The following is a 25683-nucleotide window of genomic DNA, read 5'->3' as shown; positions in this document are numbered from 1 at the left end:
CCTCAAACATGGGTTTGGTACCAGTCTCAAGTTTAAGTGTGGCTTCTCTTCCCCACAGTGACGGAGATGCTGGTGAATGTACTGAACATTTGCTCTGACGATGAGCTCATGTCAGAGGGAGATGACTTATACGAAGGTAAGATTGAGAGAGCAAAAAAGTGTTTTGGTGAATATGATGCAGAGTGCTTGATACATTTTGTTTGTTGATCAGCACTGTTTAGTTTTATTCTGTTGAGAACTTGAACCACCTTTGTTATTATTAATGTCCAGGTTTTAGTCTAGATTCTCGGTGTAACAAGATGGTAAAAATACTGCTTCTTAGATATTACCATCCTGGCATGAAAAATAATCTTTATGTTCACACTTGTTTGTGTGATCATTTTCAAATTTAAAGATATATATCAGCACTGAATTTCAGTTACTGGTTGCTTCAGTCCAAAAATACGTAGATGTAGTAAGTCTGCTCATCTGCGCACATCTGCTTGGGTTGTAGGTTTTCTCTAAAGTTCTCTCAGGTTCTGTTCTCTTATGCTGTAAATTGCATTTTCAGTTTAGTTTTTTAATTTGGATGAATTGAAAAGGAGTCTTGGCACATACTTAATTGACATAGAATGCTGGGAGCTGTACTTTTCATGTGAGGGGATTTATACACAGCACTTCATCATAATTCATGTCCCACATGTCTGATGTTGATGAGGGAGTTCTGCTCCCTGGAGTATAGCCGTTATGCTTTGAAACACAATATTAAACCCTCAGTTCAACTCTCAAATCATCCTTTGTTCTCTTCCCACAAGGCTTTTATACAATAGATTGTTCATTTTAAGTAATAAGAGACTCAGTAGCAAAGGATGTAAACAGCACTATTGAAAACTCTGTGTCTTAACCTTACATTCTGGACTTGTTCCAGGTGGAACCTCAGCGATGCGTAAGGAGGTCATCCGGAACAAGATTCGCGCTGTGGGGAAAATGGCCCGAGTCTTCTCAGTCCTCAGGTCTGACCCTGTCATTAATACTCTCCCTTTGATGTACCTCTTCCTTTCTCATGATAAGACTCTGACTGGAAAAGGCTTCTATACATGTATATATGGGTCACAATGAGCTCAGTGGGGTGGGGGTCAAAATTACCAAATTAAATCGCAGGTCACCATGGGGCCAGGAAGACGCGGGAGTGTTGGTGAACTGAATGAAGTCAGTTGAGTGCACAATGAAGTTGTGTTTAAAAACACAATGTTGCCCTGCTAGGATAAATGAGCTGGCACGAGATGAGTCACAACCTAGACTGTATAATGACATTAGACATTATTCCAGATTAATGCTGCTGCCGCTACCTTGCAGAGCAGCCTTTCTTTTAGAACTGTGCATATGGATCAATGGATTAAAAGGGTATTTAAGAAACGGTGGAATTAAAAAAATAAATAAATAAATTAAAAAAAAATGAAAAGTCTAGATATGTTTTCATAGATTCTCAACAGGTTTGACTTGTTCTTATTTGTTGAATTTTCAAGATGAACACATTCCTTTTGCAGGATGAATATAATGCCAAGTGTACATTTTAAGATACATTTTAAAAGCTATGCAAAAGTCTAATTTCAGTTGTTAACCCCAGTTTCTTTCAACTTTCTTTATCACAAATCTTAACACTTAACACTTCAGCTTCAGCTGCTAAAATTGACACAAGTTGTCACTGACCCACTTACAGAACCAGGACACATGTTAGCAGTTTGGCAGGAGGCATTTAGAGCTGACAGCCTATAACTCTATTAAGACAGTGAGTGGGCACAGGTTAAATATCTGATAATGATTGAACTTATGACCTCTTGGTTACAGGACAGCCTCGTAACCACCGGGTGTGCGTGCTGCCGCCTTGCTTGTGAAATGTAATCTGTGTGTGTGTACCCTGTGTGCCTGTGTTTTGTTTGTGGACTAGGGAGGAAAGCGAGAACGTGTTAACACTCAAAGGCCTGACCCCAACTGGAACTCTTCCTCTGGGAGTGTTGTCAGGGGGAAAGCAGACCTTACAGACTGGTAAGTGTGTTTTTTATACTCAATAACCCTGTTCTTTGATTCCTCCTTGCTAGCTGCCATTTAGCATGACCTACACCTCTAGGGAAATTTTCTCACCACTTGTCACAAAGTAGAGTATTTGCTGTGAGTAAATCTTTCATTTTTTCTTCATAGCAAGAGGTGGTGTTACATGATCTATTGCTCCTGTAGCACATCAATACAGAAAAATACATCAATCATACAATCTGCCTACCAGCACCTCTATTTAACATGTTATACCTTGTTTGTATAATCTGTACAAAATTGTAAAAACAACAATTTGCCTGTTGAACAGTGAGTGGTACCGATTCTTTGTAATAAAGCAAATAAGTGTATATCCCAAAATGTTGAAACCCAAAATAGCAATTAAGTTTTGTTTGTTTCTTATTCCTGCAAAGAACTTGCCAAAAGTAGACTCAAAAATGTTATTTCCAGTGCAGCTACAGTAGAGTTTGATAGCAGAAAATGTTCATATCTTAGAGAAATGAAAGTGTCATGAAATGACAGTCTTTCAGTGATTTGAGCAAGGGCTCCTTCCGTGACTCACGATTCTTCACAGCGTTCAAAAGTAATACAGGGACAGATCCAATTTCAAAAGAGGCAGAGATTACAATTTCTCCACTGACGTCTCCTCTGTCATCACTGATGTAAAATTCAACTACCTGTTAAACACTTTTGTGGATTGGACCAACTTGAAGGTACAAAGCGTACTTTGCTTGCAATTTTGACATTTGAACCTACAAAAATACAGCACAGAGAACTCTCTCCTCTGTGGGTTGCAAAAAGGCATTCTGGGAAATGTGGGTAATATCTAACTGAGGTTTATGAGGCAGCTCGAATAGAGTGGGTACACCATAAAAGTAATTTTAACACATATCACAAAATAACTTGTTTTCCTTTAATGGTCACTGGACATTGTTATCTCCATTGGTGATGGTGAAGCTAAAGCTGTCTATCCTGACGTCCAGTTTATGGAGACTAGCTTCCCTGTCCCACTAGCCCCTTTGAAGGGTTCTAGATCAATGATGGCATGCCGGCCACATGAAGCACTGGCTAGACTTTGACTCGAGCCCCCCCTCTATGCAGCAGAAAGTTTTCGGCCTCAGTTGTGGTATGTCTGGTTGGGGCGGTCAACCTGTCACCTGGAAGTGGCTGCTGACCCTCTGATCTAAAGGTCAGTGCCTGGCCTCGCCCACCAGAGGACATGCTGGGAGTCACGCTTTGCCACGCTGGAGGCTTACAGAAGTTGCGGAGCAATCGAAGGAGAAACCACATGTTGGTGACCTTTTGGAGAATGTCATTGGCCATGTCTGCTCCCCTAGTCATAGCTTTCAGATCAGCTAGACCGGTTTGAACAAATGGAGGGCACGTGATTATGTATTTTTGTCCATCCTTCTTGATTCTTCACTTTGTTTTCCCCCGTCCCGCCTGTAGTTTTTCAAGCTTCTGTACTACTGCTGACATTTTAATCCATTCCATGAATTAACCCCTTTCTGAGGACGCTAAAGATTCCGTACAGGCTTGCCGACAACTAGAAGTGTCACCAATAACAAAGCACCTCATAATGCACTGCTGAAGTGCGGTTTTAATTCAGCATCTGCAGGCTGCCATCTTAACACAGCTCTCATTACTGTCGAATCCATAACCATTTCTCTGAGAAATGAGATTTCATGCACTCAGCTGATCGTCTTCATTTAGAGATTGAATTAGATGCCTCAAATATTCAATACACCTGCACATCCAGAAGTGAATATGGCTGTTTGTGTAATCAAATATGAAAGAGTTCCAAAATGCCAAACATCCATTTTAGGAGAACTATTAATCATATAAAGTTCACCACTAAGTATTTCTAAATTCTACTCCATTATGAATATCCTTTTTCTCATTGTGGATTGAAGCTGTTTGTACGTGTGTGACTAAATGAGCGTGTGTCTGATCTGCTTGTGTACTGCAGCTTTGCCCTCGTGTAAGGACGCACTGTACAAGCGCGTTGTCTTGCCTGGTCATTGTTGCACATCGCTCCCGTCTTAGACTCTCAGTGCTCAGCCAAATCCCCCCCTCAGCTCTCCACACCTAAGTCCTTATGACCCTTTAACACCAACACCATCTTAAATCTCCAACATGCTTCTCTTTAACCTTCCTACCCACTAACTAATGTGTTTTGATGAAGTCTTTACAGCTGCTGTGAATTTTGCATCCATAATGACTGTGCCATGGGTGTTGGCCCATATTCTGCCATCTGTTTCCCCAGTTTATCACACCAGGGTTTATAGTTCCATATTACTGTTGTATTTGCTGTCTCTTGCTGCCTTTGATGACTCCCTTTTTTTCCCCTTTCCTCAACTCCCTTTAACATAGCTACGGTTGAGGCAGCTAAAGCAAAAGGTACGCATGGCTGTGTGGCTCAAATCTCAAGTATTTGTTTTGTGTGTGTTGTTCACCCTTTAAACACAGCTCCACATGTTAATTTAGTGTCCCCACTGTTTTTATATCACTGATTATTGTATTACTGTATATGACTTTTTTGCTGGTTGCTCTTGCATTATCAGCGTCTGCTGGATCACACTGGTTCCATCAGTGTAAAAGTAAGAGTAAAACTAGTACAACAAATAATTATTGTTTTTAGGTACAACAATTACATGAGATGGTCTATTCAAATAAATTTAAAGAAGTGCTTTCAAACAAGATTATTTACATCAGCATTAGTTGAATCAGGCTTGTCAGTGTATATCACAAAAGTAAAGGCCATGCTACAAAAGGGTTAGTTATGTGTACCAGGTTTAGGACCTGGCTTGTCCCTTGTTGATAAGACTTTCCCGCTTTTCTTGCCAAGTGTTGCTCCCCACACAGAGAAAAGCCTGCTAAGACCTGGCTAAGATAAGACCAGTGACATCCCTGCCTGGGATATTTTCAGAAGCTAATCCTGTTACACCATTTGGCTGTAGCAACACTGACTGCGCCTTCTGGTTGATAGTGGCAGTTAGTGGTCCAACAGGCCTCAGCCATGAGAATCACTTATTTGATCAAATACATAAAATGTAAAAGATTTAGAACAACAACAACAACAACAACAATCAACAGACAGCGGAGTTTAACCTCACAGACAGAGCAAAGAGGCAGTGCGTTTAGGCAGTATAACTTAAAGCAGTGGTTTCCAACCTTCTTTGTCTGATATACCCCCACATAACTATCAGATAAGCTCAAATACCCCTTCATAGACCCCACCCGTCATGCTCCAAGTAAATGTACTAAAAATCAGCATCAAACCACTTTGTAATTCTATTTGGATGTTTATTTTTCCCCTAAACACAAATATGTGGATATATTTCTTTGATCAAATCATAATTTCTATATTTTTTAATTAGTTGAGCTACTCCACAGCCTTTCTATGTACCCCGTGGCAAAAGCAGAAGTGTCCCCTGTGGAACACGCGCCCCTGGTTAGGAACCACTGAAAGTATGGTTAATTGTTCAAATGAGCACAAGTGCTTCATTGTCACAGATATCTGGTTGTGCAAGAGTACCCTAGAGGACCTAGTTTCTATGGCTGTAAATCCACCTATAAAACCTTCACCTCAGTTCATTCTTTGTTTAACTTGGTAATTTAAATGACTGAAGAGTATGTCTGAACAGTCCCTTACAAGTTTGCTTTTCGTTTGCACACGTTTTCTGTCTGGTTCCCTTGGCTGTTTCGGGACGCTACCGTAAGTCAACAAAGTGTGAGGTGTTGTATTGTTGTAGCTTGTCCCACTGGTGTTTGAACACTAGGAGTCATTGTTTACCTGTGCATGTGTTGTATTCACCGATCATCTGTACTGTGCTAGGCTGATACTGTGTTTTGTGCTTATCAAGTGAAATTCCACAAGGAATCCAGTTTGATTGAGACTGATGAAAAAGCGAAAGAATATGGTTTACAGCAATTATTTGCAGCGACAGGGAAATTACTCCAATCACTTCCAGCTTCTGATAAATTTCTCTTTGGTGTCTCTTGTGCCCTTTAGCAATTCAAGGCTTCTCTCCCACGAGGAAGATTCGTAATTTTGAGGAGGCACGTGGCTTGGACAGGATTAACGAGAGAATGCCACCTCGCAAAGATGGTCAGCAGCCAGACGGCACCACGATCAACACCGGCACCCCCAACAAGAATGGCACTGATGGATAGGCAACAGAAACATCACCCATCTTCACACAACCCACACCCCCTGACTCATAGCCCCCAGCCTCTCTCTCTCTCTCTCTCTCTCTCTCTCTCTCTCTCTCTCTCTCTCTCTCTCTCTCTCTCTCTTTCTTTCTGTCTTTCTCCATCTGTCTCCTCTACTGAAACTGCCTGTCCATCTTCTGCTTGCTCACAGCTGGGCGGGGAAAAGAAGCGGTCACATCGGTAGATAAAAACAAAAGAAGGCCACAGCGCTGGGAAAACACTTCCAGCTGCTGAAAAAAGACAAACATATGATGTGTTATCTGGGGAAAAATCTAATCTTATTTATTAAAGATGAAATATTAGATATATTGTGTAATAGCAACAAATCATTGAATGAAGACATTTTGCAGTTCGAATATATACTGTACACTGAAGTCCTAACTTATACATTTTATAAATTTGAGTTGATACAGATACAGTAGATGAAGCCCTGGAGCCCAGGAGTTTTAGTCACTTTAAGTTTTTTTATTGTTGTTCTCCATGTGTTTGGTAAGGGACATTTGATTTGGTTAAATACAAATACTGTAACCTCCACAGCCTCATTTGGATCTTGGAAAGTTCTTGTCAAGACATTTGAGGCACTTGAGGTTCTACATACAGTGCAGTGTTTGCTTATGTGTCAGTTAAATTATGTATGTATTGAAAGGTAAAAAAAAAAAAAGAATAAGGGAAGTCAATTATATCAGAACAATTATCACAAATTACTATTTTACACTTAAAGCAGACATTTAATGAAGACTTATAGTCTTATTTATACATTTTCCACAAAACTTTGATGAATCCCCAAAGATGCTGAATGGATTTTTGTTCAGTATTTTGGTCACTTCCAGAGTAACAACATTTTCTTCCTGTAGTATTATTATTATTGTTATTATTATTATTTGTGAATGAAACCGTTAAAGTGAAGGATTCTCTGTGTGCAATGATAGTTGCTGTTTCTGGCTGTTCTGTGCTGGTTATGACTTGTGTTCACTTAATGGCAACTAGGCTGTTCTCGCTAAACCAAAAAAAGGGATATACAGTGCAGCACGTCTCATTCTATCACCACAACCAGACTTATCAGTACTCCCATATCCCGGTTGGAGGCACTTCTTCTTCTTCTCAAGCGCTGAAGTTAAGCCGACCTCTCTGGGGTTGAGCACTGCGCATGAAGATTACAGCACAAGAATCCAACTGACACAAACGTTTTTCTCTTAGTTGTCATTTTGAACAAACGAGGACATATTTGCTCAGAAAGCAGAGGAACTGCTGGCCATAGTGTCCTCGAAACAGACTGATGTTCATTACTGCTTAGGAAATTTCAGTGTATTTAACAGAATTATGGCAGTTTGATTTGATGTTTTATTGTCAAACACTAAAAAATACGGGGTGTGTGCTTTTGGGGCTTTCCTTTGTTTGTAAAGCTGTATTAGTGTCTCCATCTACTGTTGATTATACAGAATGCAGATGTTTTTTGAATTGTTATAACCGTACGTATCAGTGGAAAAAGGGAAAGGGAAACATTTGATGATGCTGTACCCAGACACAATGGACTGAGTCATTCCCCTCGGCAGGGTGATACTATAAAAGGTACCGTCGACACACTAACAGCTGTCTATCAAGGCCTAACAGTACTGTAATCATCTCAAACATGGCTGACTCATATATACGGTATATTATTTTTACAACAGGTGGTCATACCAAGATGGAGACCATTAACACTTGCTGAGATTGCTGGTGTGTATGTGTTTTTCTGCTCTAAAGTATTCAGCCGTTCAGCTCTCTTCTGGTCTCAACACCTCCACTCCTCTTCACAGGCACTCCCAACCCTTTAACCGCTTTTACTCTGACATACAACCAACTCAACTGGTGCTTCGACACACCTGACTGTAATTCTGTTGTCTTTAAAGAAAGGAGGGAGAAATAAGCTTTAAGATTTGCTATTCTCTTGTGAATTTACCCTATTTTTTTTTTTTTTTTTTTAAGTTAGGCATTTGTGCTCATGTGCCATGCCACCTTGGCCACACATGTCAAGATCCGTGTGTGTGTGTGTGCGTGAGTGAGTGAGTGCGTGCGTGAGTGAGTGCGTGCATGCGGATGGTGAGTCAAGCCAGGAGACTTTCATTCACACATGATGAAAGATAAATGTCAGTAATATTAATCTTGATATCCTTAAAATTTCCAAAATATAGTAGTTTGCCATTATGTTCAGTAGACTTCTGGGAAAGCTTCCTAAAGATTAAGTATTTCGGTTTACATTCATAACTGTGATGTTAAAATTTCTTTTAATGGTAAGGCTTTATTGGGTGAGCCATACTGACCTACTGTTAGGTCCTATACATATCTCGCAGAATGTAAAACTATTGTTCATCAATAATCTTATAATAGCTGTAAAAAGGGGTGAAAAGAAACTGTACTTGTCATACGAGACCATGAAATCTTTTACGTAGATGTATCACTTGAAAGAAAAGAATAAAATTCAAATACAGTGTTTTATTTGACTCGTCATGGATGTTGGTTCTTGTTATTTCGCTTTAAGCTGCATCAGGTAATTTTGAACTTTAGAGCCTCCAAATAAAGGTCTCTGAATTTTGATGGCTTCTTCATAAGGTGATAATTCTGTATGTCAGTGTTGTGTTTACGGGTTGTTCCCCAGCCCCCAAGAGGACAAAACATAAACAAACAAAAAACTTGATAAGCTCTAAGTTTATTAATGTGTTTAAGTTTAAGTGCAGCTTTAAGATTTTGGTTTTGTTTTTTTCCATTCATTTATTTTAAGCATTTCTGTTTTCATAACTTCAGTGATGCATCATAGACATTCTTGCCCAGTGCAGTTCCACCCCTTTCACTAGGAGAGTGTGGGGTTAAGGGCAGGATGTTAAAGCAGAGTATTATTCAGTCAAAGGCCTTCTAACATCAAGATTACTACCATCTGGCTCACAGCCTCCTTAAACACAGGACAGGAACATGGTGTTTTGTTTTTTTCAGATCTTGGCTAAATTGTGACATGTATACAGTAATCGGTCGCTGAACTCTCTGCAGCGTGGTATCCTCACTGTTCACTAGCTACAAGGTGTTGGTTAGTAATGCTACAACATTTAGGCTGCTGTTTAAAGTCGTGCAGTATTTAAAAAACAAACACCATCTTCTTGTCAGTACTGAATGTGAAACCTGGGTATTGAGCTCCCAATATGTTTTATACATTATGTACATGTTCACATAGTGAACTCACTTGAGACAAGCAGCAATATGACAAGTGTGCTTTGCAATAATCTATTTACGTAAACCAAATTAGTAATAATAAGGTACAACCGACACTGTCAAAAGTTTTGGTTAAAACTCAAGCAGTGTGCTGATTGTAAGCACCTTAACATTAGAACATAAAAGTGACTATGACATTTTATTTAATTGGAAATGACCTTGACCTTGAACCTTTAGCAGACAACGTATATTTGTCTTAACGCTGGATTCTGTCGTTGTCTAACATACTGTATATAAATGTAACTGCCTGCTTTTAATACAGCATTAATTAGGAGCTCCTAATTGGGATCTGAGGACACTCAGCAGAGAAACTTATCTTAAAGTGCTGCTGCTCATGCTTTCAAACAAAATCTAACAGACCTACTATATCTTATAAACATATAACTAAAAATTACCAACAATAATCTATTCATTTCTTACATTTTCTCATTTTACAGTATTTTAATGAAAGCATTGCTTTAGATTTAGCAAAACTTTCCAGTGGCAGAGTAAATTCAGTCCTACCTGCGTTTGTTTTGTCTTTGAGTTAGTATTTCTATTACATTGCACTACAATGCACCAGACTGTCCATCACATCAAAGTAAATCAAAGCAGTTCAGGATCATTTTGAGAGTTAAAAACCCCCAATATAAAATATTAGCAAACTGTCACTACTGTTGATGACAATTATCAAGTACTGTTGCTGTGACAGAATAACGACATGTATAAAATGATATGGCTCACGTTCAGGGCCAGAGCGGTTTGTAGTTGCAGTAACCCTAACCCTATAGAATAAAAAAGTGCCTTAAAAAACAAAAAGTTCATCCCTGTAATAACAAGTCCTCAGTGCATGGCATGCAAGTAACAAAAGTCCAGTTTGTCCCTCCTGAACTTTGCACGTCACTGGCACAAACACTCCATCACACTTGAGACAGCACTGCAAGAAAACTGCAGAGGGAACAGTCGTGACGTCTCTCTGCTTCTCTGGATTGCCAGCAGTCTTCGTTGGGGGACAAAGGTGAGTGTCCATGTGGCAGTGTGTCGGACATCAGACCTTTGGTGGAGGTACTGGCCTCAGAGCCTAGAGGACAAACCAAGACATGCATTCATTGACCAAGTTTGAAGGAATAGTTCGACATTTTCTGAAACATGCTTTCTTGCTGAGAGTTAGATGATTGATACCACTGTCATGTTTGTATGCTAAATAAGAAGCTACAGCCAGTAAGCTTAGCTTAGCATAAAGACTGGAAACGGGGAAACGCTGCAAGAAAGCGAATAAGCATATTTCCCAAAATGCTTCCCAACAATTGCTTTAACCTTTTCAACTAGTCAGGTGTACAAAAAACTGTAGCTCACGTTTTTTACCCAGTTTGTGTGCAATCACAAGTACAAATTGTCCTTTTTTCCTCCAAAGTTTTCACTAAGTGAAAAAGTAAATTGTGATGTAAGAGGTTTGTGATTTTGACAGCAGGAGAAATACAAAACTTAGGATCTTGTCTGTGCTTTTCTTCTGTGGCTTCGAAGGAATCAGTTACCTGACGTGCAGCTATGTAATTCTGGCTCGGGGGTTTAGGTCTGTTCCCTGCTGGAGGTGGTGGAGGTGGAGCTCCTTTGGGCTTTGGCACTCCAACCTAAAATTTCAAGTATTGTTAGGAAATGCATTGAATATGATATATCCCAGCTCAACACCCCGTAATACTGTATATTCCAACACATTACCTGTGGCACTGGCATGGGTTGACTAGGAACTGGCCCTTTGTTTAAGCGGTGAGCGGAGCTGCCCACTGCTGGCTTCTTACTTTGGGTGTGTGCGCTGTTATAAAAAGAGAGATTTAATCAGCTCCCAACGCTTGCAAAGGTGAGTTTACAGCAACATAGCCACACCAAGACCTGCAATCAGGTGACGATCACTTACGTTGGCAAAATGGGACTTTGTCGTTTTTTCCAGATGAACCCTACCACACCAGCAATGATACCTAAAACCACTAGTATAACTGTGAAGGCGATGGCAATGGCTGCTCCTGCAGAAATGAAATACAAATCAGTTTGGTTCGGGTGCAGCAGTGCAACATCAGTGAGTCAAATTTAATATTAGTTTGTAATAATAATACATATGTTGTACACTGTATGTGTTAGTGAACAGCTGTAGGCAGGTCTTACCAGTAGAAAGACTAGTGAAGGTTTCATCCTCTGAAATGCAGTTAGGAGGCATCCAACCAGGCTCACACTGACACTCACTCCTGTGATTGCACACCTGCAGAACACAAAAGAAATCCTGTGATTATCAGTGGCACCATGCAGCAGCAGCACCCCATAATGCATGGTGCCATTAAACACAACATCCAAACTAACCAGCAGTTTGGTTCGTCACAAATGTTTATTGGCTGTTTGTTACAGTTTAGTTGACCTATAATTCATTCACATTTATTTATTTTATTGTCAGCACATATAATTATTGGTTTTTCATTTGGTATGCTAATGTGTTTGATAATTTTAGTTTTTTTATTCTTTATTGATCAAATAAAAAAATTGTGTCCTTTGTTTTGTTTTTTTGTGAGTTGTTTTTGTAAGACCATTTGTGAGACCATTTGGGTTTTCAATACTTTTTTATTCCTTTAATGTGTTACTTTTGTTATGTAAATAACAAAAAAATGAGCAGTGTCGGCGTGTACTTACAGCATGGCCTGGGCATTTTGCTGAGCAGTTTGTATTTCTGTAAGCTGTCTCAAGATCCACACACTCATTCTGGCTGCACACCTTGAAAAAAAACAAGTCAGTGACAAACACGTTGCTTACTTTGATACGCACTGTAGATTTAGTGCCGGAACATTCAAACAGGTGGATGTTGAGGTGATTTCTCGGGTTGATTGTGATGCAATCGCAAACACAAAACACATTTACAGAATGAGCAACTGTAAAAATCAAAATCAAAAACTGACACAGCCTATTACCTTACTATCCCCACATTTAGTCCCAGCGTCCACCTGGCCGTAGTCTTCGGTGTAGTCTTCAAAGAAAGCTGCCTTGCAGTCGCCGACCCTGACCATGCGGCCGTAGTTTGGGTTGTCATTACCGTTGTGGCAGAAGAGCTTCCCACAAAACCTGTCTCTGCAAAGGAAGAGAGGGTCAAAATATGTGTTCACATTCATTTCAGAGCCAATATTCCAACTTATTCTGCAAAAACACTTCAAGTAAACAGATACTTTACTTTGATGAGTCTGCATATTAAATTACTTAAGCTATAATGAATACTAATAACCGTCCATTGCAGAGTAGCTACCCTACTGTATGTTTTACTGAGACTCACTCTCGCTGGCAGGGAATGAAGTTGTCCTTTGCGGGGCGTCTGCAGAAGGCGAAGTAGGTTCCTCTGGTGTTCTGGTCATAGCAGGACGGACGGCCCTCTATAGCACCTGATGACAAGAGAGGATTACATGAGGATATGGACTTTCATATGTAGGGGCCTTTTTAGACAGCAGGATAGTTATCCTATTTAAACATTGTCTCTTTTCCTTAACAAAGTAGTGTGATATAAAATGACACAAACACAAAAAATACATGGACACTCACTTGATCCATACAGCTTGACACACTGGTTTGGCCTCTGTGGACACTGGCCGTTGTAGCAGTATCCCAGGCCTCCGTCACATGGGAGGCCGTTCACAGCAAAGACATCCTCAGGACAGGTGGGGCTCTTCCCATCACAGTACTCTGCCAGATCACACTCATCCTGCTCCCTGCGGCACTCCCTGGACCGAGGCAAGATCTGTGTGGAGGTGGGAGTCACGTTGGATCAGGTTACATATAGTGTCAGAGATGACTTTACTTAAGTATGTAATGTTTTACAAGTGTACCAGTATGTAAAGCACAGTGTGTATACAAATAACCACACCTTGCTTTGCCTAGGTTGTGGTGCTGGAAGGGAAATGCACCTGCGCTCTTTTAGGCACCGTTTTATTGAACCCAGTTTACCGAGCGTTTGATGCCAAATACACAATACATCATATTAAACAGCATGACTTTAGGGGAAATCTTTTTGAAATTACACTTAGTGTTTGCTTTACTTCAGATGTGGCTTGCCTTCAACCTGCAATAACTGTCATTTGGTGCTGAGCAGGTGGTGTACAGTGCTTTTGCGAGCTTTTTTGCTGAAAACAGCTGCTCCCTGCAGCCGAACGTGTCGCTACACATGAGAGCGGTGAGATCGAACCAAAACAGTAAAGTTGCAGGTCGGACAGCTTAACAATGAGCTCAAACTCGCTATAGAGCTCGGTAAAGTCAAGTGGAGCTGCAGATCCAGGTGATAATTCTCTGTAGGTTCATCACTGCGAGCGACCCCCTTTCACATCGTCACATTGTCATTTGATACATTGTTATTATAAAAATATTGATTATAGCTGCTTTAAAGTAAATCATAAAATCTGTCAAACACCTTCAAAGTACACCTTATTTGTCATTAAACCATCAAATGTATTGATAGACATACTGTATATGTTGAAAATAAACACACCTGACTTTAAATTGATCTCCATTTTGGTTCATCACTACTAGCGACCCCTTTCACATTGTCACATTGTTTTCATATTTTCAAATATAAGATTATTATAAGATTAGCCACTTCAAGGTGATCATCAGCTTGAGGTCATGCATCACTTTCTTTCTTAATTGAGCATTTCTTAGGGTAAAGGAATAAAATTATACTGAAAAAATGGAGGATCCCCTCCGGAAATTTAAAAAAATATATACAATGGCTCTTCTTGGAATAATAATTTGTGTCTGACATATTTTTTCCACCGAAAAGTTCAATTACCTCGTTAAAGATCATTAAAAATACATCTTCTCCTTTCTCCTCAATGAAAATCCAGACTTTATAAAAATGCAAATATTTGTTAATTTCTAACTGCTGACACAAGATGTCTCCTACTTCACTGAAAAGGCTGTTCTCAGTGTATGTGCACTGGAGACTGTAGGTCGCATATTGGACCACGATTGGCTTCAAACTAGTCTAAAACCATCTCGTGTTTTAGACTAGACACACTCAGATTAAAGGCGAGCACAGAGAAATGTTCCTCCTTCAGCAGATGAATGTGAAAACTGTCAAACTCTGCACATGCATCGTTCTGCACAGTGAAACTCATACATACAAGTGAAAACACTTTTTTTGAGTGGAGGGGGAATTTTTCTTTGGAGTAGGTTCAAATATTTGTAATACCTTAAATGGCCATTAGAGGGCTGTAGCAGATCAAACAGTTGGATCACAATAAAAGATCGAGGAAGAAGATTTCCTTCCTTAAAGGCAGACTTCATGGAAAGTAATCAATATTTGCACAAACCTAATAAAAGTCATTGCAGTAGACACGGCAGCATTTATTCATTCACATTTGCTCACCTTACAGTTCTCACAGCACTCGCCATCAGCACACTGTGAACCCTCCGTCAGGGTGCAGGTGGTGGCATTGCAACATTTGTCGGTGCACTCCTATAAGGACAACATAGAACTCATTAGGCTGTTGTTAATCCCTCTCTTTATTATGTTGTGTTAGGTTCCCCTCAGGATTGTTCCTGTGAGAGTGAGCTTTCCCCTCCCCTTCATTACTAACTTAGGTGAAAATGTTCACTGTGGAGACTTGGCAGACATTATGGCAGAAATGATCGACAGTGTCTGTGAACTATTACTTGTTTTCATTGTCCTATAATTCTTGAAAATGTTCTCGTGGAATTTCCATGTTACTTGATCTATCACTATTAGAAGAAAGTGTGGCATTTCACCATAATGCCTGTGGTACATGAAAAAAACAACATATGGTATATGGTAAGGACTGTGGTGCATTACTGTATGACTTAAACATACAAAATTAACTTGTCCTGTGATTTTATTCCTGTGGAAAATACAGTTTTGACTAATATCTTAATATTTAATAAGACGCTATCTATTAAAGGGCAGGAATCTTTAGCAACAAGGCACTCCTGCTGCATGCCAGAGCAACCCCACCCCCAGAGTGGGGCCCAGCATGTCCAGAGGTTGAGTTTGTGGTTTGTGCCTCTGCTGAATACCAGTAGAGCAAAAACAGGTCTGAACATAGTCACAGATCTGCATGATTCTCATTGGAATGAACTTGTTAGTGCAAATTACAAGTCGTTTGATTGTTGTGCGCTACATCACAAATGAATGTACAAAAGGCATCAGAAAGAATAATTCTGAAGCCCGATATTAGGGATTGTAAACTGCGGATGTTCACTGTAAATATTCAAATCAATTCAACGTTATTGTCATTGTACTTGTGTACAACGAAACACAGTCTTGTCATTTCAAGATTATTAGCAACTTGCTAATAACTTGCAGGATAATAAAAGGGTACACTGTTGTTTACACCGTAAACACACTGGACATGCTGACATATGCAACAATACTTTAAAGAGCAAAAATATTTTCAGTGCTGTACACTGAAAAAACACTGTACAGCACAACAGAGTTTTAAGAGTTCATATCAGTTCACTGTGTAAGTTCACATGTGATCTGCTTTCATTCGCTTTTGCGAAGAAGACAGACTCAAATTGCTCTAGAAATAAATGTGTTGGTGCGTGTCGAACGGCCTCATTCTCATAATACCTCCGGGCAAAAACAAATTTTAAAAAATCTAAAAGAGTCAAGATCAGACAAAGAAGGTGTTGAGTCTAATTGTCAGAAAACGATGGCCTTGAGGCAGATACTCTGTCAGACGTGAGCACACAGACACAGTATTTTATACCATAATAATACTGAGGGGCAGCAGCAAGGCTTATTAATAAAAGTGAAACCTAAAGCTCCACCATATCACCAAATTAGATATCAAAAAGTATATTGAGAGTGAAAAGCTCCATAACAGTGTTGATCCTGTTACGTTCAATCATAAGTAAATTATATGTAAATCACATTATATTTTGCAAACATATTTGTAGGCAAGTCTATACGAGCTGACTAAATTCAATGATGCTTTGCAACACCAATTCCCCCTATTTTTAATACACTCCTTATTCAATATGACCTTTCACCATGTATGTTAGTGGATCTGGGCCCTGAGGTACTCCTCTGCACTTTGACCTTAAAGAAGAGGGTGAAGTTAGAGAATACATTTCCTCCAGAGGATTCAGTGGAATACTGCACAGTCAAATCAGTCTTGGATGAGTGCTTGTTTGGTTCATTTACCTCCACAGTGCCACAGTCACACTGCTCTCCATTCTCCACAAAACCGTTCCCGCAGACGGAGGGAGCCACCAGACTGCGGTAGTCTGGTTTGTTCAGCACGCAGCTCGGGCTGCGGCTTGTCAGGTATCTCTCGTAGTTGTTGCTGCTGCAGCTACTGAAAGTCCGAGGAATTTTCCAGCTGAGAAAAAAAACCCAACACATTGTCCTTGTTAACTCCAAAGTCACATTCTTTGAACTACAATTAGTCAAATAAAGTTTTTGCAATGATGCCTTGTCTTCTTCTACCTCATTTAGCCTTTCAACAAATCCTCCCAGAAAATCTAGCTTTTTTTCATTGGCCTTTTTCACAGCAGACATTATGACTTGTCATAGGAGGAAAGGAACAGGTTTTAAGTAATAATATTATTAACATTAATGGTTCCGTTATCAAAGTGTCCCACTAAGTCATAACAGTGTGACAGTGAGCCAAAACACACAATACGAGGACCCTGAAACCAAAGCAGCTAAATGCTTTTATTATTATTTTAGCATTTACACCTGTGCTTATCCTACTGTGAAATGTCAGATAGTCCGTTAATAGAGTACTCCACAGATTTAGCATTGCACTCGTATGACATTGTCGGACTCACAATGGACAGTTTAAAAAAATCATCAAAATCGATGCAGCAGAGCCAGAGACATCGGCTTGTTTATTCCACGCATTCTACTTGCGTGTCAAAACCTGGCAACTACATTACCCACAATGCAACTCAACAGTTCGGTCCGAGATTTGGGTAGGTTATGCAAGTCGCAGCTAATGTGGCCTCGAGCCGCTAGCCTCATGCAGAGATGAGGAACGAGCTACAGAGGTCTGGTAAAGTCACTTCTTGCTAACTCCACACCACCAGATGTTTTACATTTTCAAACTTGTAGTCTTCAGCCCCAACCAACGCTGAGAGATTAAAAGATTAAGATTGTATAAAAACTGTCATTACATGCTTGTAACACTGACAGAATCTGTGTCTGACCCACTTTTATCAATACACCTTTTGATTGAGGCTTTTTAACAACTTTTCTTACCTGAGTGCTGCAGCCATGATGCAGCTATCCCCAGAACAAGCACACGCGCTAGAGTCATCATGGTCCATGCCCAGGTTGTGGCCCATCTCATGAGCCAGTGTCGCTCCCACTGCAATGGCGCGGTCATTGTGATCCTGAACGATAACAAACCACCAGTTAACATTTGTAACATTTGTGAAAAGCAAGCATGCACCAAGGTTTGCCTGCTAACTCATGATAAAAATATCCATTTCCTCAGTCTGCTATATGTTTCTTGATTTTCTAACCGCTGTAATGTTTTGGCTTTTTGGATTTACTGAGAAAGTTCCTCTATTCCCATGACAGAGTCTAGACGTGTGCTGCACTACAGTGGAAGAGTTTCAAAATCACCATAGGAACAAAAGTCACACTTCCGCTTTAAAATAATAGATAAAAAAGGGTTAGAAGTTCAGTTACTTAGTGATGATAGTAAGGAACACAGTGGGCAAAATAATATTTGATTGTTTCCTGATTCTAAAATAAATATGCAGAGGCAGTGAGAGTAACATACACTGACTACAGCAACCCAGATCTGCTTCAGTTTTTGCACTAATTGAGACTTTGGCTGCCTCTTACAATTACTCATAGAATAACAAGTCTACAGCAATGCTAGCAGCTTTGCAAGGTTGTGTTGAGTGGTGCTTTGGGCAACAATAAACAATAAACTTAGCAATAAACACAAAGCACAGCTGAGCCTGGTGTGGATGTCCAAAAGTATTGGGCAAATTAAAAATGTGATGATGATGATGGTGCTAGAGGAAGAATTAAGGGATCACCAAAGTTATATGATTCATCCCGAGGGGAACATAAATGTCTGTTCCAAATTTTGCGGGAATGACGCTCAAAAGAAAAACGCAGGGGGTCACCAAAGTCTGTATGCTCATCTGGGAACCATGAATGTCTGTACTAAAGTTTGTTCCAATCCATGCAGTAGATTTTGAAAATATTTCACTGGCTAACTGAAAACATTGAGCTGCTGGTGACGCAAGAGGGCGTGTCAAGGGATCACCAACATCATTAGAATTCACCCTCTGGGGACCATGAATATCTGCACATAATATCATGGCAATCCATCCAACAGTTGTTGAGATATTCCATTGAAAACCAAAAATGTCAACCTCATGGTGGTGCTAGAGGAAAAGCCAGGGGATTACCAAAGTCAGTAGGATTCATCCCCTGGGAACTATGCATATCTGTACACAATTACATAGCAATCGATCAAATAATTGTCGAGACATTTCACTCTGTACCAAAGAGGTGGAACCACTGATAGACTGACATTGCCACCATTAGCCTTAGCGTGGCTAAATATAAATTCCTTGGTTGCTAACATTACGCACAGCCAAAAGTATGGTGTACACGATATAGTGACCAAATAACAGATGGAACAAGCCTTCCCGTCCCGCAGGAACACCTCACCTGTATTACTCCAACAGAGAGACCTGAGCAAAGAGTCCCAATGAAAGCCAATCCCACCGTTGCTCCTTCAAAGTCAATACCACTGATGGACAAAGAATGACAATATGAGAAACACTTATGCATAAATTGGGACAAAACCATATATATGCTTCAGTCTAACCACACCCATCCATCCAGTTCTCTGTTGATTCTCTAAAAAGTTATCCACTTTTTGAATTAAAAACTCTTAATTAATTAATTAAAAACATTGCTGTCATTTGATTACTTATTTCGTTATGAAATGATTGGCCAGGTCAACATGAACTAAACTGGTGTTGTGTTGTGACAAATTAACTAAGTATGCATATTTTAAAGCTTTTGTTCCAAAATGTTATGTTTGGCTTTATGCTGTAGGGAGGAAATCTTCCTCTGGTATCAACAGGTTTTGAACAGTTAAAGTTGGCAGCTCTGGTAAGCCAAACATTCAAATCCATGTTTGTTCAGCTTATCTTGGCTCACACACCTCTTGCTTCTGATTGGAGTGATAATGGCCAGCGTTTAAGCACCATTTATGCTAGAACTGGAACTGACATTTAAATACAATTTAAAAGACAAAATAAAGATATCTGACTGAATTCCCCTGTGTGACTGTCTTAATACAGTCTTCTGTGTACTTCCCTAAAATTTGATTTTGAAACATACACATAAGAACATAAATCTAGTGTTGAAGCCAGTCATGGTCCAATATGCAATACACACAAGTTATACAAGCATGATGTGGAAACTTTCAGTAAGTGTAAGTGGTTAAACTTGTGGAACAAAACATGGCTGACAGTTGCCAATTTAAGATGAAACCCAGAGCTTGCAACTTCCTTCTATTTAACAAGAAATGAAAGAGAGATAGAGAATGATTTTATGGCCTTTGTTGACAGGTTCATTCTGAAGCCTGACCCCATGCCAACTATCCCAAGAAGAACAGTGAGTGGGAGTATGTAAGAAAAAAAAAGCCTATTTAAAGAGACATTTTAAGAGACAGTTTAAGAAATGATTTGAATGACCTTCCATAATTAGAGATGATTAATTATTTGGTTCTACTTATAGAGACTGTTCAGACCTGATGAGATGTGCGTTGTCATGCTTTTTCCTTTTCATCAGCTCAGAGTTTCTCCACTTCGCAAAAGCGTCCAGGTTGGCCCCTGCCGGGGGGGTCACAGAGATCAAGTCACCACTGGACCAGATCTCAAACCCCACCAGAGCAATGAAGGTCCTTAGGGGCTTATATGCCTGCAAGGAGATCACCAGAAAGAAAGCATGAGAGAGGTAACATTGTTCATTTTGTACAGAAAAACAGGCTGAATCATCTGGAATTTTTTAGGGCTATTGCTGCAAATACAGACATTAAAATAATGGGAACTATGTGGCTGAAATGTAACAAAATAGATATAATCTAGAGACTGGATATAACACTTTTTGTGTAATTTGTGCCTTGGAATTTGCCCAGAAATATGCAAAAACACTGACTCACCATGTTGACAAAGTTGACAATTTCAAATATCCTCTTTCTCAGCTGTGTCTGATCTTGCTTCATCTTCAGGTACTGAAACAGAGTGCCGTCATATGAGAGGAAGGACACATTCTGTTTCTCAGCACTGATTCATTATAAACTTCTCACATGACTTATGATGATACACTGACTTTGACCAAAGTAAGTACACAAAAATTGCTGGCATTTTGTGTATGTAACAAGTCTGGTCATGTCACTCCACAAATTACACCAAATTAGCCAGAAAATTATTTTCAGTTTTTTTCTGAACTTTCTGGTTTTCACAGAAATGTTCCATGCGTATTTCTTACCTCACGGTTATCAGCAACAAGGAAGAGCTCAATGTATTTCTGTTGCTGGACAATAGATGTACCCTGGAGGACAAAAGAACAAAGCAGATAAAGCTTTATTTTTAATTTTTATTAATTTAGTCTTAAATAATTTAGAATTGAATCTTCTTTAAGATTTAAAATATTTACAAAAATATACAAAAATTTTTTGTGTTTATATGATGCCACATTAAACCTCAGATAACCTAATAGACCAAAAGGTGCAGATTGTTATGACAGCAGTGGTTTTACCGCTGATCTGGAGCGGCTGCGGCTTGTTGGTGGTTCGAAGTCTGTACTCCAGCTGGTGTTGGTGACACCACACACTGCAGGTGGTGTGGAGTTCTTTTCATTAAACGTCATCACTGCATGATCCCCCTCGTCGCCACCAGACAGGGGCTCAATCAGGTACCTCTGGGCAGACGTTCTGAAGTAACCCCTAAACCAAGATCATGCCAGTTATTCTTGTCGCTCTACAGACATTGCTTTGAGGCAGACATAAATCCATTGGATGAGTCACACCTCAGCAGGTAAGCTGCCTGACAAACATACAATACGTGGCAAATATTGAGTTTAAAGGCAGAATACGTGCGGGACTTTCTAAAAACGTATCGACCAGGTTACATCGCTGTCTGTGTGCAGGGCTGTGTGTCTGTTTGACTGAGGGTGGGGCTGAGAGGACAGGATGAAGGCTTCGGCTGCACTCAATGTGACCCCTTCCCTTGGGCGGAAGTTTATTTGTGCTTCAGAACGTAACCGCCGTGAAACAATCAAAAAAATAACGTTAGCAGTAGGCTAGCATGGTAAGTTTTAATTTGGAATATCAGCTAGGCTAACAAGCTAACCTTAGATATCTTAGTATAATTTGGTTCCAGTTTAAAGTGGCTATAATTAATATTTTCAGAATACAATGGATTGCAAGACTACATATAGGTGAAGGGGGCTGCTTGTAGTGACAAACCCACAGAAAGTTATTACTGGACTTTGTAGTTCCCCCAGCTCAACGGAGCGTTTTAGCGTATGTCTGTCATTGTTTTGGTTTTTGCGTCCTGCAACTTTTCCAGAGTTCATTTCCAGAAGCAGCAGGCAGCTGTTTTTAGCTAACAAGCTCTGATAAACCCATTGTAAGTTATCCTACTTGCCCAGCACCAAACGACGGACCAAGTTAGCGATTAGCTGGTGACAACAGGGGAGCATTTAGCAGCTAAAGAGACAGATATTTCCCTGAGGAGTTAGTGGAGGGGAAAACAGGGCTAAAAGGAGAGAGAATATTGGACTACTGTTACAACTTAGCTTAAATAAATTTGCTTAATCTTCAATACAAACTGAAAACGGGGTCTCTGGCTTCATCCCTTGAAGTTTAATCCAACCAATAAGGTTAGCATGAGGTTATCTTCATTAATTCTGGATGTAATGTGAATGTGACTCCCTATGGGAGTGGCATGTTTTTGGATGATTTAAGGACAGTTTAATGAAAGTAAAGTTAAAGAGAGGATGGTTTGGGAGCTCACCTGAGTCCATCACAAGTGCTGATGCTAACAGATGATTCGCTGTCATTCACAATCCTCCCATGATAGTAGCAGTGATCCTGATAAAGACATGAGGATGATGACTGGTTTATAAAATATGAAAATCCAAACTATCCTTTGAATCTGTATATTTTTCTAGCATTTACTCTCATACAATTGTTGAACAGTCAAGGAATGAAATGGAATGTGGTCTTAGAAGCATTTTAAAATCAGTAAAAGACATGGTTTTGAAAACACAATTTGAGTTGAGTCACACGGGGAACTGAAGCTCTGTGTGCAAACACTTACGATGTCATTCGGAGTTGTGGTGACCTGAGTCCCGTCTTTTTCGTAATAAGTCTCAGTGTAGTCTTTGGTGAGTAACTCACTGATAATGAAAAGATATAAAAATAAATGGCCATCATGCCATACTATGTCAGATCATGTTTGTATTCTAAAACATTTCCTGTGGTCTATTATTTATTGCACATGCGTAATAATGGAAATCAGATTCTGAGGCTGGTTTCAGTGTGTCTAACGGCAAAGATAAAAACCAATGACATGAAAACTTTAAACATCGACATCCACTTCTTTTCATGTTAACACCTGCTTTGTCTCAGGCATCAAGATAGAGTGAACCAGTGGAACTATTCATGCCTCTTCTGAGTGACAAGTTCGACTGTTCATGCTCAACAAGTGTTCAATATTTTAGAAAGTCTTTAACAATGGATTACCTTGAAAGTTGGTTAGATAACCATTAAACATTTGTCGTTGCGTAACCTTTTTAACAGAGGTTAAGGGAAGTAAGAACTTACTTATTTTTTTCTAGTTGCATTTCAATGTCTCTTCCTCCCACCGTCATTGCATACTTAATAGTCTCTGGCCTGAGATGCTGGGGAAAGCAAAGTTTGAAATTGTGGTCTGGTTATTTCTTATTTTAAGATTCCCATGACTAATGTGACACCCAAAGCTTATGCAGATGTATTTCTGTGAATCTGACAGTAACACCTGAAAAACAGAAAAAAATACCTCCGTATGTCGTTTTCTAACTGTGTGAAGTCTGACAGGTCGAACCACCTCATAGTCCTTCACCTCTTCGAACTCATGACCATGGCTTTCTGTGGAGGTACAACATACATCCTATTACTTTGGGTTAAGAAAGAATATGCTCATTTGATGTTATAGGGTATACAACAAGGAGTTAGAATCAATAGTTGTTTAAAGATGTATTTTTTCAGTCACCTTAGCTAGTCTAGTAGTGAACCTCCTGCTTCCAGTTTGTGCGCTAAATAAGTTAAGCTAAACATGTCCCACGCTTTCCAAACTTAATGAAAAAATACATTGTTTGGCATTGCCTTCCAATCATAGTTTGGGTTAAAACGTGTGCTTGGTTAAGTATAGGAAACATTTGTGGTCATGTTTAAAAGAAGAACCACGGGATTAATGTAGAAAACGGGAAACAAACAGTGGTCTCCCGTCCATTCCAACCTGCTCCCTATGAGCTTTTGCAAATAACAATATCACGCTACTTCCGCTGCTGCTTGAGGTCATTGTCCATTTAGTTACAGATAGACATTTATCTTTGGCTTCAAAAGCCTCTGTTCGCTTTCTTGCAGAGAGTTCAGCTGGAATTATGCGTCCCTGGAGATAAACATAAACGTCTTTGCGAATCTATGCTAAGCAGGATGTTCTGAGTAACTGTAGGTTAGAGTGCGTCAATCCAGCTGATTAGCTAAGCCAACATCCTGTCGATCTATTTTCTCTTTCTGAGGTTGGGCATATATTTATTTCAGTACGGTACTGCCACAATTGATCTTCTAGCGGAGCAAAATTTGCTTATGTGCAGCCCAGACAAGCAGAATTCCAGAGATGAGAAATTGATACAGTGAGGTACTACTCCAATGTCTGCCGATAAGCTTAGCATAAAGACAGGAAACAGAGAGAAGCAGCTGTTTCTGTCCAACGGTAATATCCTCCAATCAGCACAATACTGTACATGTTGTTTAATTTGTGTAAAAACAACATGTTCAGACATGAGATTTGTAACATTCTTCTCATCTAATTGGCAAGGAACGCAAATAAGCGTATTTCCTTAAATGTCAAACTATTTATTTAACATTTCAAATGAGAGAAAGCAAGATAAGGTGAGGGCAGCAAATGTGTGGAGTTTATTTTGAACCTGAGGCAACAGTCCAGAGTTTCTGCTCTAGCCCCTGACCTATGCAGAAAAGACAATGACACCCGCTGCATTCCCCAAAGATATAAGCCTACTTTTTAAAAATGACAAAACCTTAAGCTGTATGTTAGCAAAATTATTGCTGCTTTGCCGACTGGATCGTAGAGATCAACGTTTGTTGTAGAATAATTATTATTTATATCAGTCTTCACAGCAGATTAGAGAGAAAATCAGGCCAGATTAGTGCAGATAGTTGCTGAACTGCCTGCATGCCCTCTGGTGTTTCTGGCTGTTTCTGGGATTTTTTTATTGGCTCTGTTTACCAACCCATGACACATTAATAGTGTATACAGTATCAACACAGTACCTGAAGCTCTGTCATGGAAACTAGTTATGAGTGAAGGGATCCTTTGATAATCTTATCAGCAGAAACACAGAAGGCTTTGTGAGCAGGAAAGAATGTATATCAGACAAATTAAAAACTACTTTGGTTGTATGATGATCAGGCAAGGGCGTAATTTCCACTGGGGATGGGGCGGCCATGTAAAAGTCCTTTTTCTGCCCCTATCACTTTTTTTATATTTCCAGGTTGATTTTCTTACTAAAATCTCTTTGAGTATTGTTCTCTTACTGTCTGCAAAGCACCAGAGTCCCATTTGGGATTACTGTGAATATGACTGTATCACAGATTAAAGCAAGTGCCTTGTAGTAGTGGAAGGTGATAAAATATGTGAAACATTTTTCAAGGGTAAAAATCCCACAAATCTGAAAGTCCTTTTGAAAAAATCGCTATCCTAGCTTAATTTAACAAAGTAAGGGAGGGCGCCCAGCCCCCCTCCCCGAAAGAGGAGCTAAAGCTGCTTTTCCACCAAAATTACCAGGAACTTTTATTCCCAGGAACTACTTTCTAAGGAACTAAAAAGTTCCTTCAGCCCATTGTTGTCTGGGTTTCCACCACAGTCTAAAGACCCGAGAAGATTAGGCAAATTACACCCATTAGGTTA

The 25683-nt window shown here is 39.8% G+C and overlaps 2 protein-coding genes across 6 annotated transcripts in view; one reads left to right on the top strand and one right to left on the bottom strand.

Annotated features, from left to right (window-relative positions):
• Window positions 1–8723, top strand: part of ppp3cca (protein phosphatase 3, catalytic subunit, gamma isozyme, a) — a 31504-nt gene extending 22781 nt beyond the window's left edge. Inside the window, exons 10-14 of one of the 3 annotated variants that reach the window (XM_044198092.1) lie at window positions 59–136; window positions 908–992; window positions 1928–2025; window positions 4402–4428; window positions 6053–8723. In XM_044198092.1, the coding sequence (XP_044054027.1) occupies window positions 59–136; window positions 908–992; window positions 1928–2025; window positions 4402–4428; window positions 6053–6204 (440 nt within the window). In that variant the 3' untranslated portion in view covers window positions 6205–8723. Of the gene's footprint in view, window positions 1–58; window positions 137–907; window positions 993–1927; window positions 2026–4401; window positions 4429–6043 lie in introns of all 3 variants that reach the window. The other 2 variants (XM_044198091.1, XM_044198093.1) reach the window with 2 other exon arrangements.
• A 187-nt stretch (window positions 8724–8910) lies between these two features.
• adam28 (ADAM metallopeptidase domain 28) overlaps window positions 8911–25683 on the bottom strand; it is a 36609-nt gene continuing 19836 nt past the window's right edge. For all 3 annotated transcript variants that reach the window (XM_044198088.1, XM_044198090.1, XM_044198089.1), the window contains 21 exons: window positions 23533–23621; window positions 23319–23395; window positions 22813–22891; window positions 22507–22583; window positions 21248–21434; window positions 20978–21040; window positions 20649–20720; window positions 20238–20407; window positions 19145–19226; window positions 17708–17841; window positions 16649–16826; window positions 14852–14941; window positions 13033–13228; window positions 12770–12875; window positions 12414–12570; window positions 12139–12219; window positions 11623–11716; window positions 11378–11483; window positions 11182–11275; window positions 10998–11093; window positions 8911–10543 (listed from right to left, as the gene is read on the bottom strand). In XM_044198088.1, coding sequence (XP_044054023.1) covers window positions 10511–10543; window positions 10998–11093; window positions 11182–11275; window positions 11378–11483; window positions 11623–11716; window positions 12139–12219; window positions 12414–12570; window positions 12770–12875; window positions 13033–13228; window positions 14852–14941; window positions 16649–16826; window positions 17708–17841; window positions 19145–19226; window positions 20238–20407; window positions 20649–20720; window positions 20978–21040; window positions 21248–21434; window positions 22507–22583; window positions 22813–22891; window positions 23319–23395; window positions 23533–23621 — 2261 coding nt within the window. In that variant the 3' untranslated portion in view covers window positions 8911–10510. The remainder of the gene's footprint in view (window positions 10544–10997; window positions 11094–11181; window positions 11276–11377; window positions 11484–11622; window positions 11717–12138; window positions 12220–12413; window positions 12571–12769; window positions 12876–13032; window positions 13229–14851; window positions 14942–16648; window positions 16827–17707; window positions 17842–19144; window positions 19227–20237; window positions 20408–20648; window positions 20721–20977; window positions 21041–21247; window positions 21435–22506; window positions 22584–22812; window positions 22892–23318; window positions 23396–23532; window positions 23622–25683) is intronic.

The sequence above is a fragment of the Siniperca chuatsi genome, linkage group LG5, assembly GCF_020085105.1.
Source record: "Siniperca chuatsi isolate FFG_IHB_CAS linkage group LG5, ASM2008510v1, whole genome shotgun sequence".
Taxonomy (NCBI): domain Eukaryota; kingdom Metazoa; phylum Chordata; class Actinopteri; order Centrarchiformes; family Sinipercidae; genus Siniperca; species Siniperca chuatsi.
The sequence above is the reverse complement of the archived record's forward strand: the minus strand, read 5'-3'. Positions and strand labels throughout refer to the sequence as shown.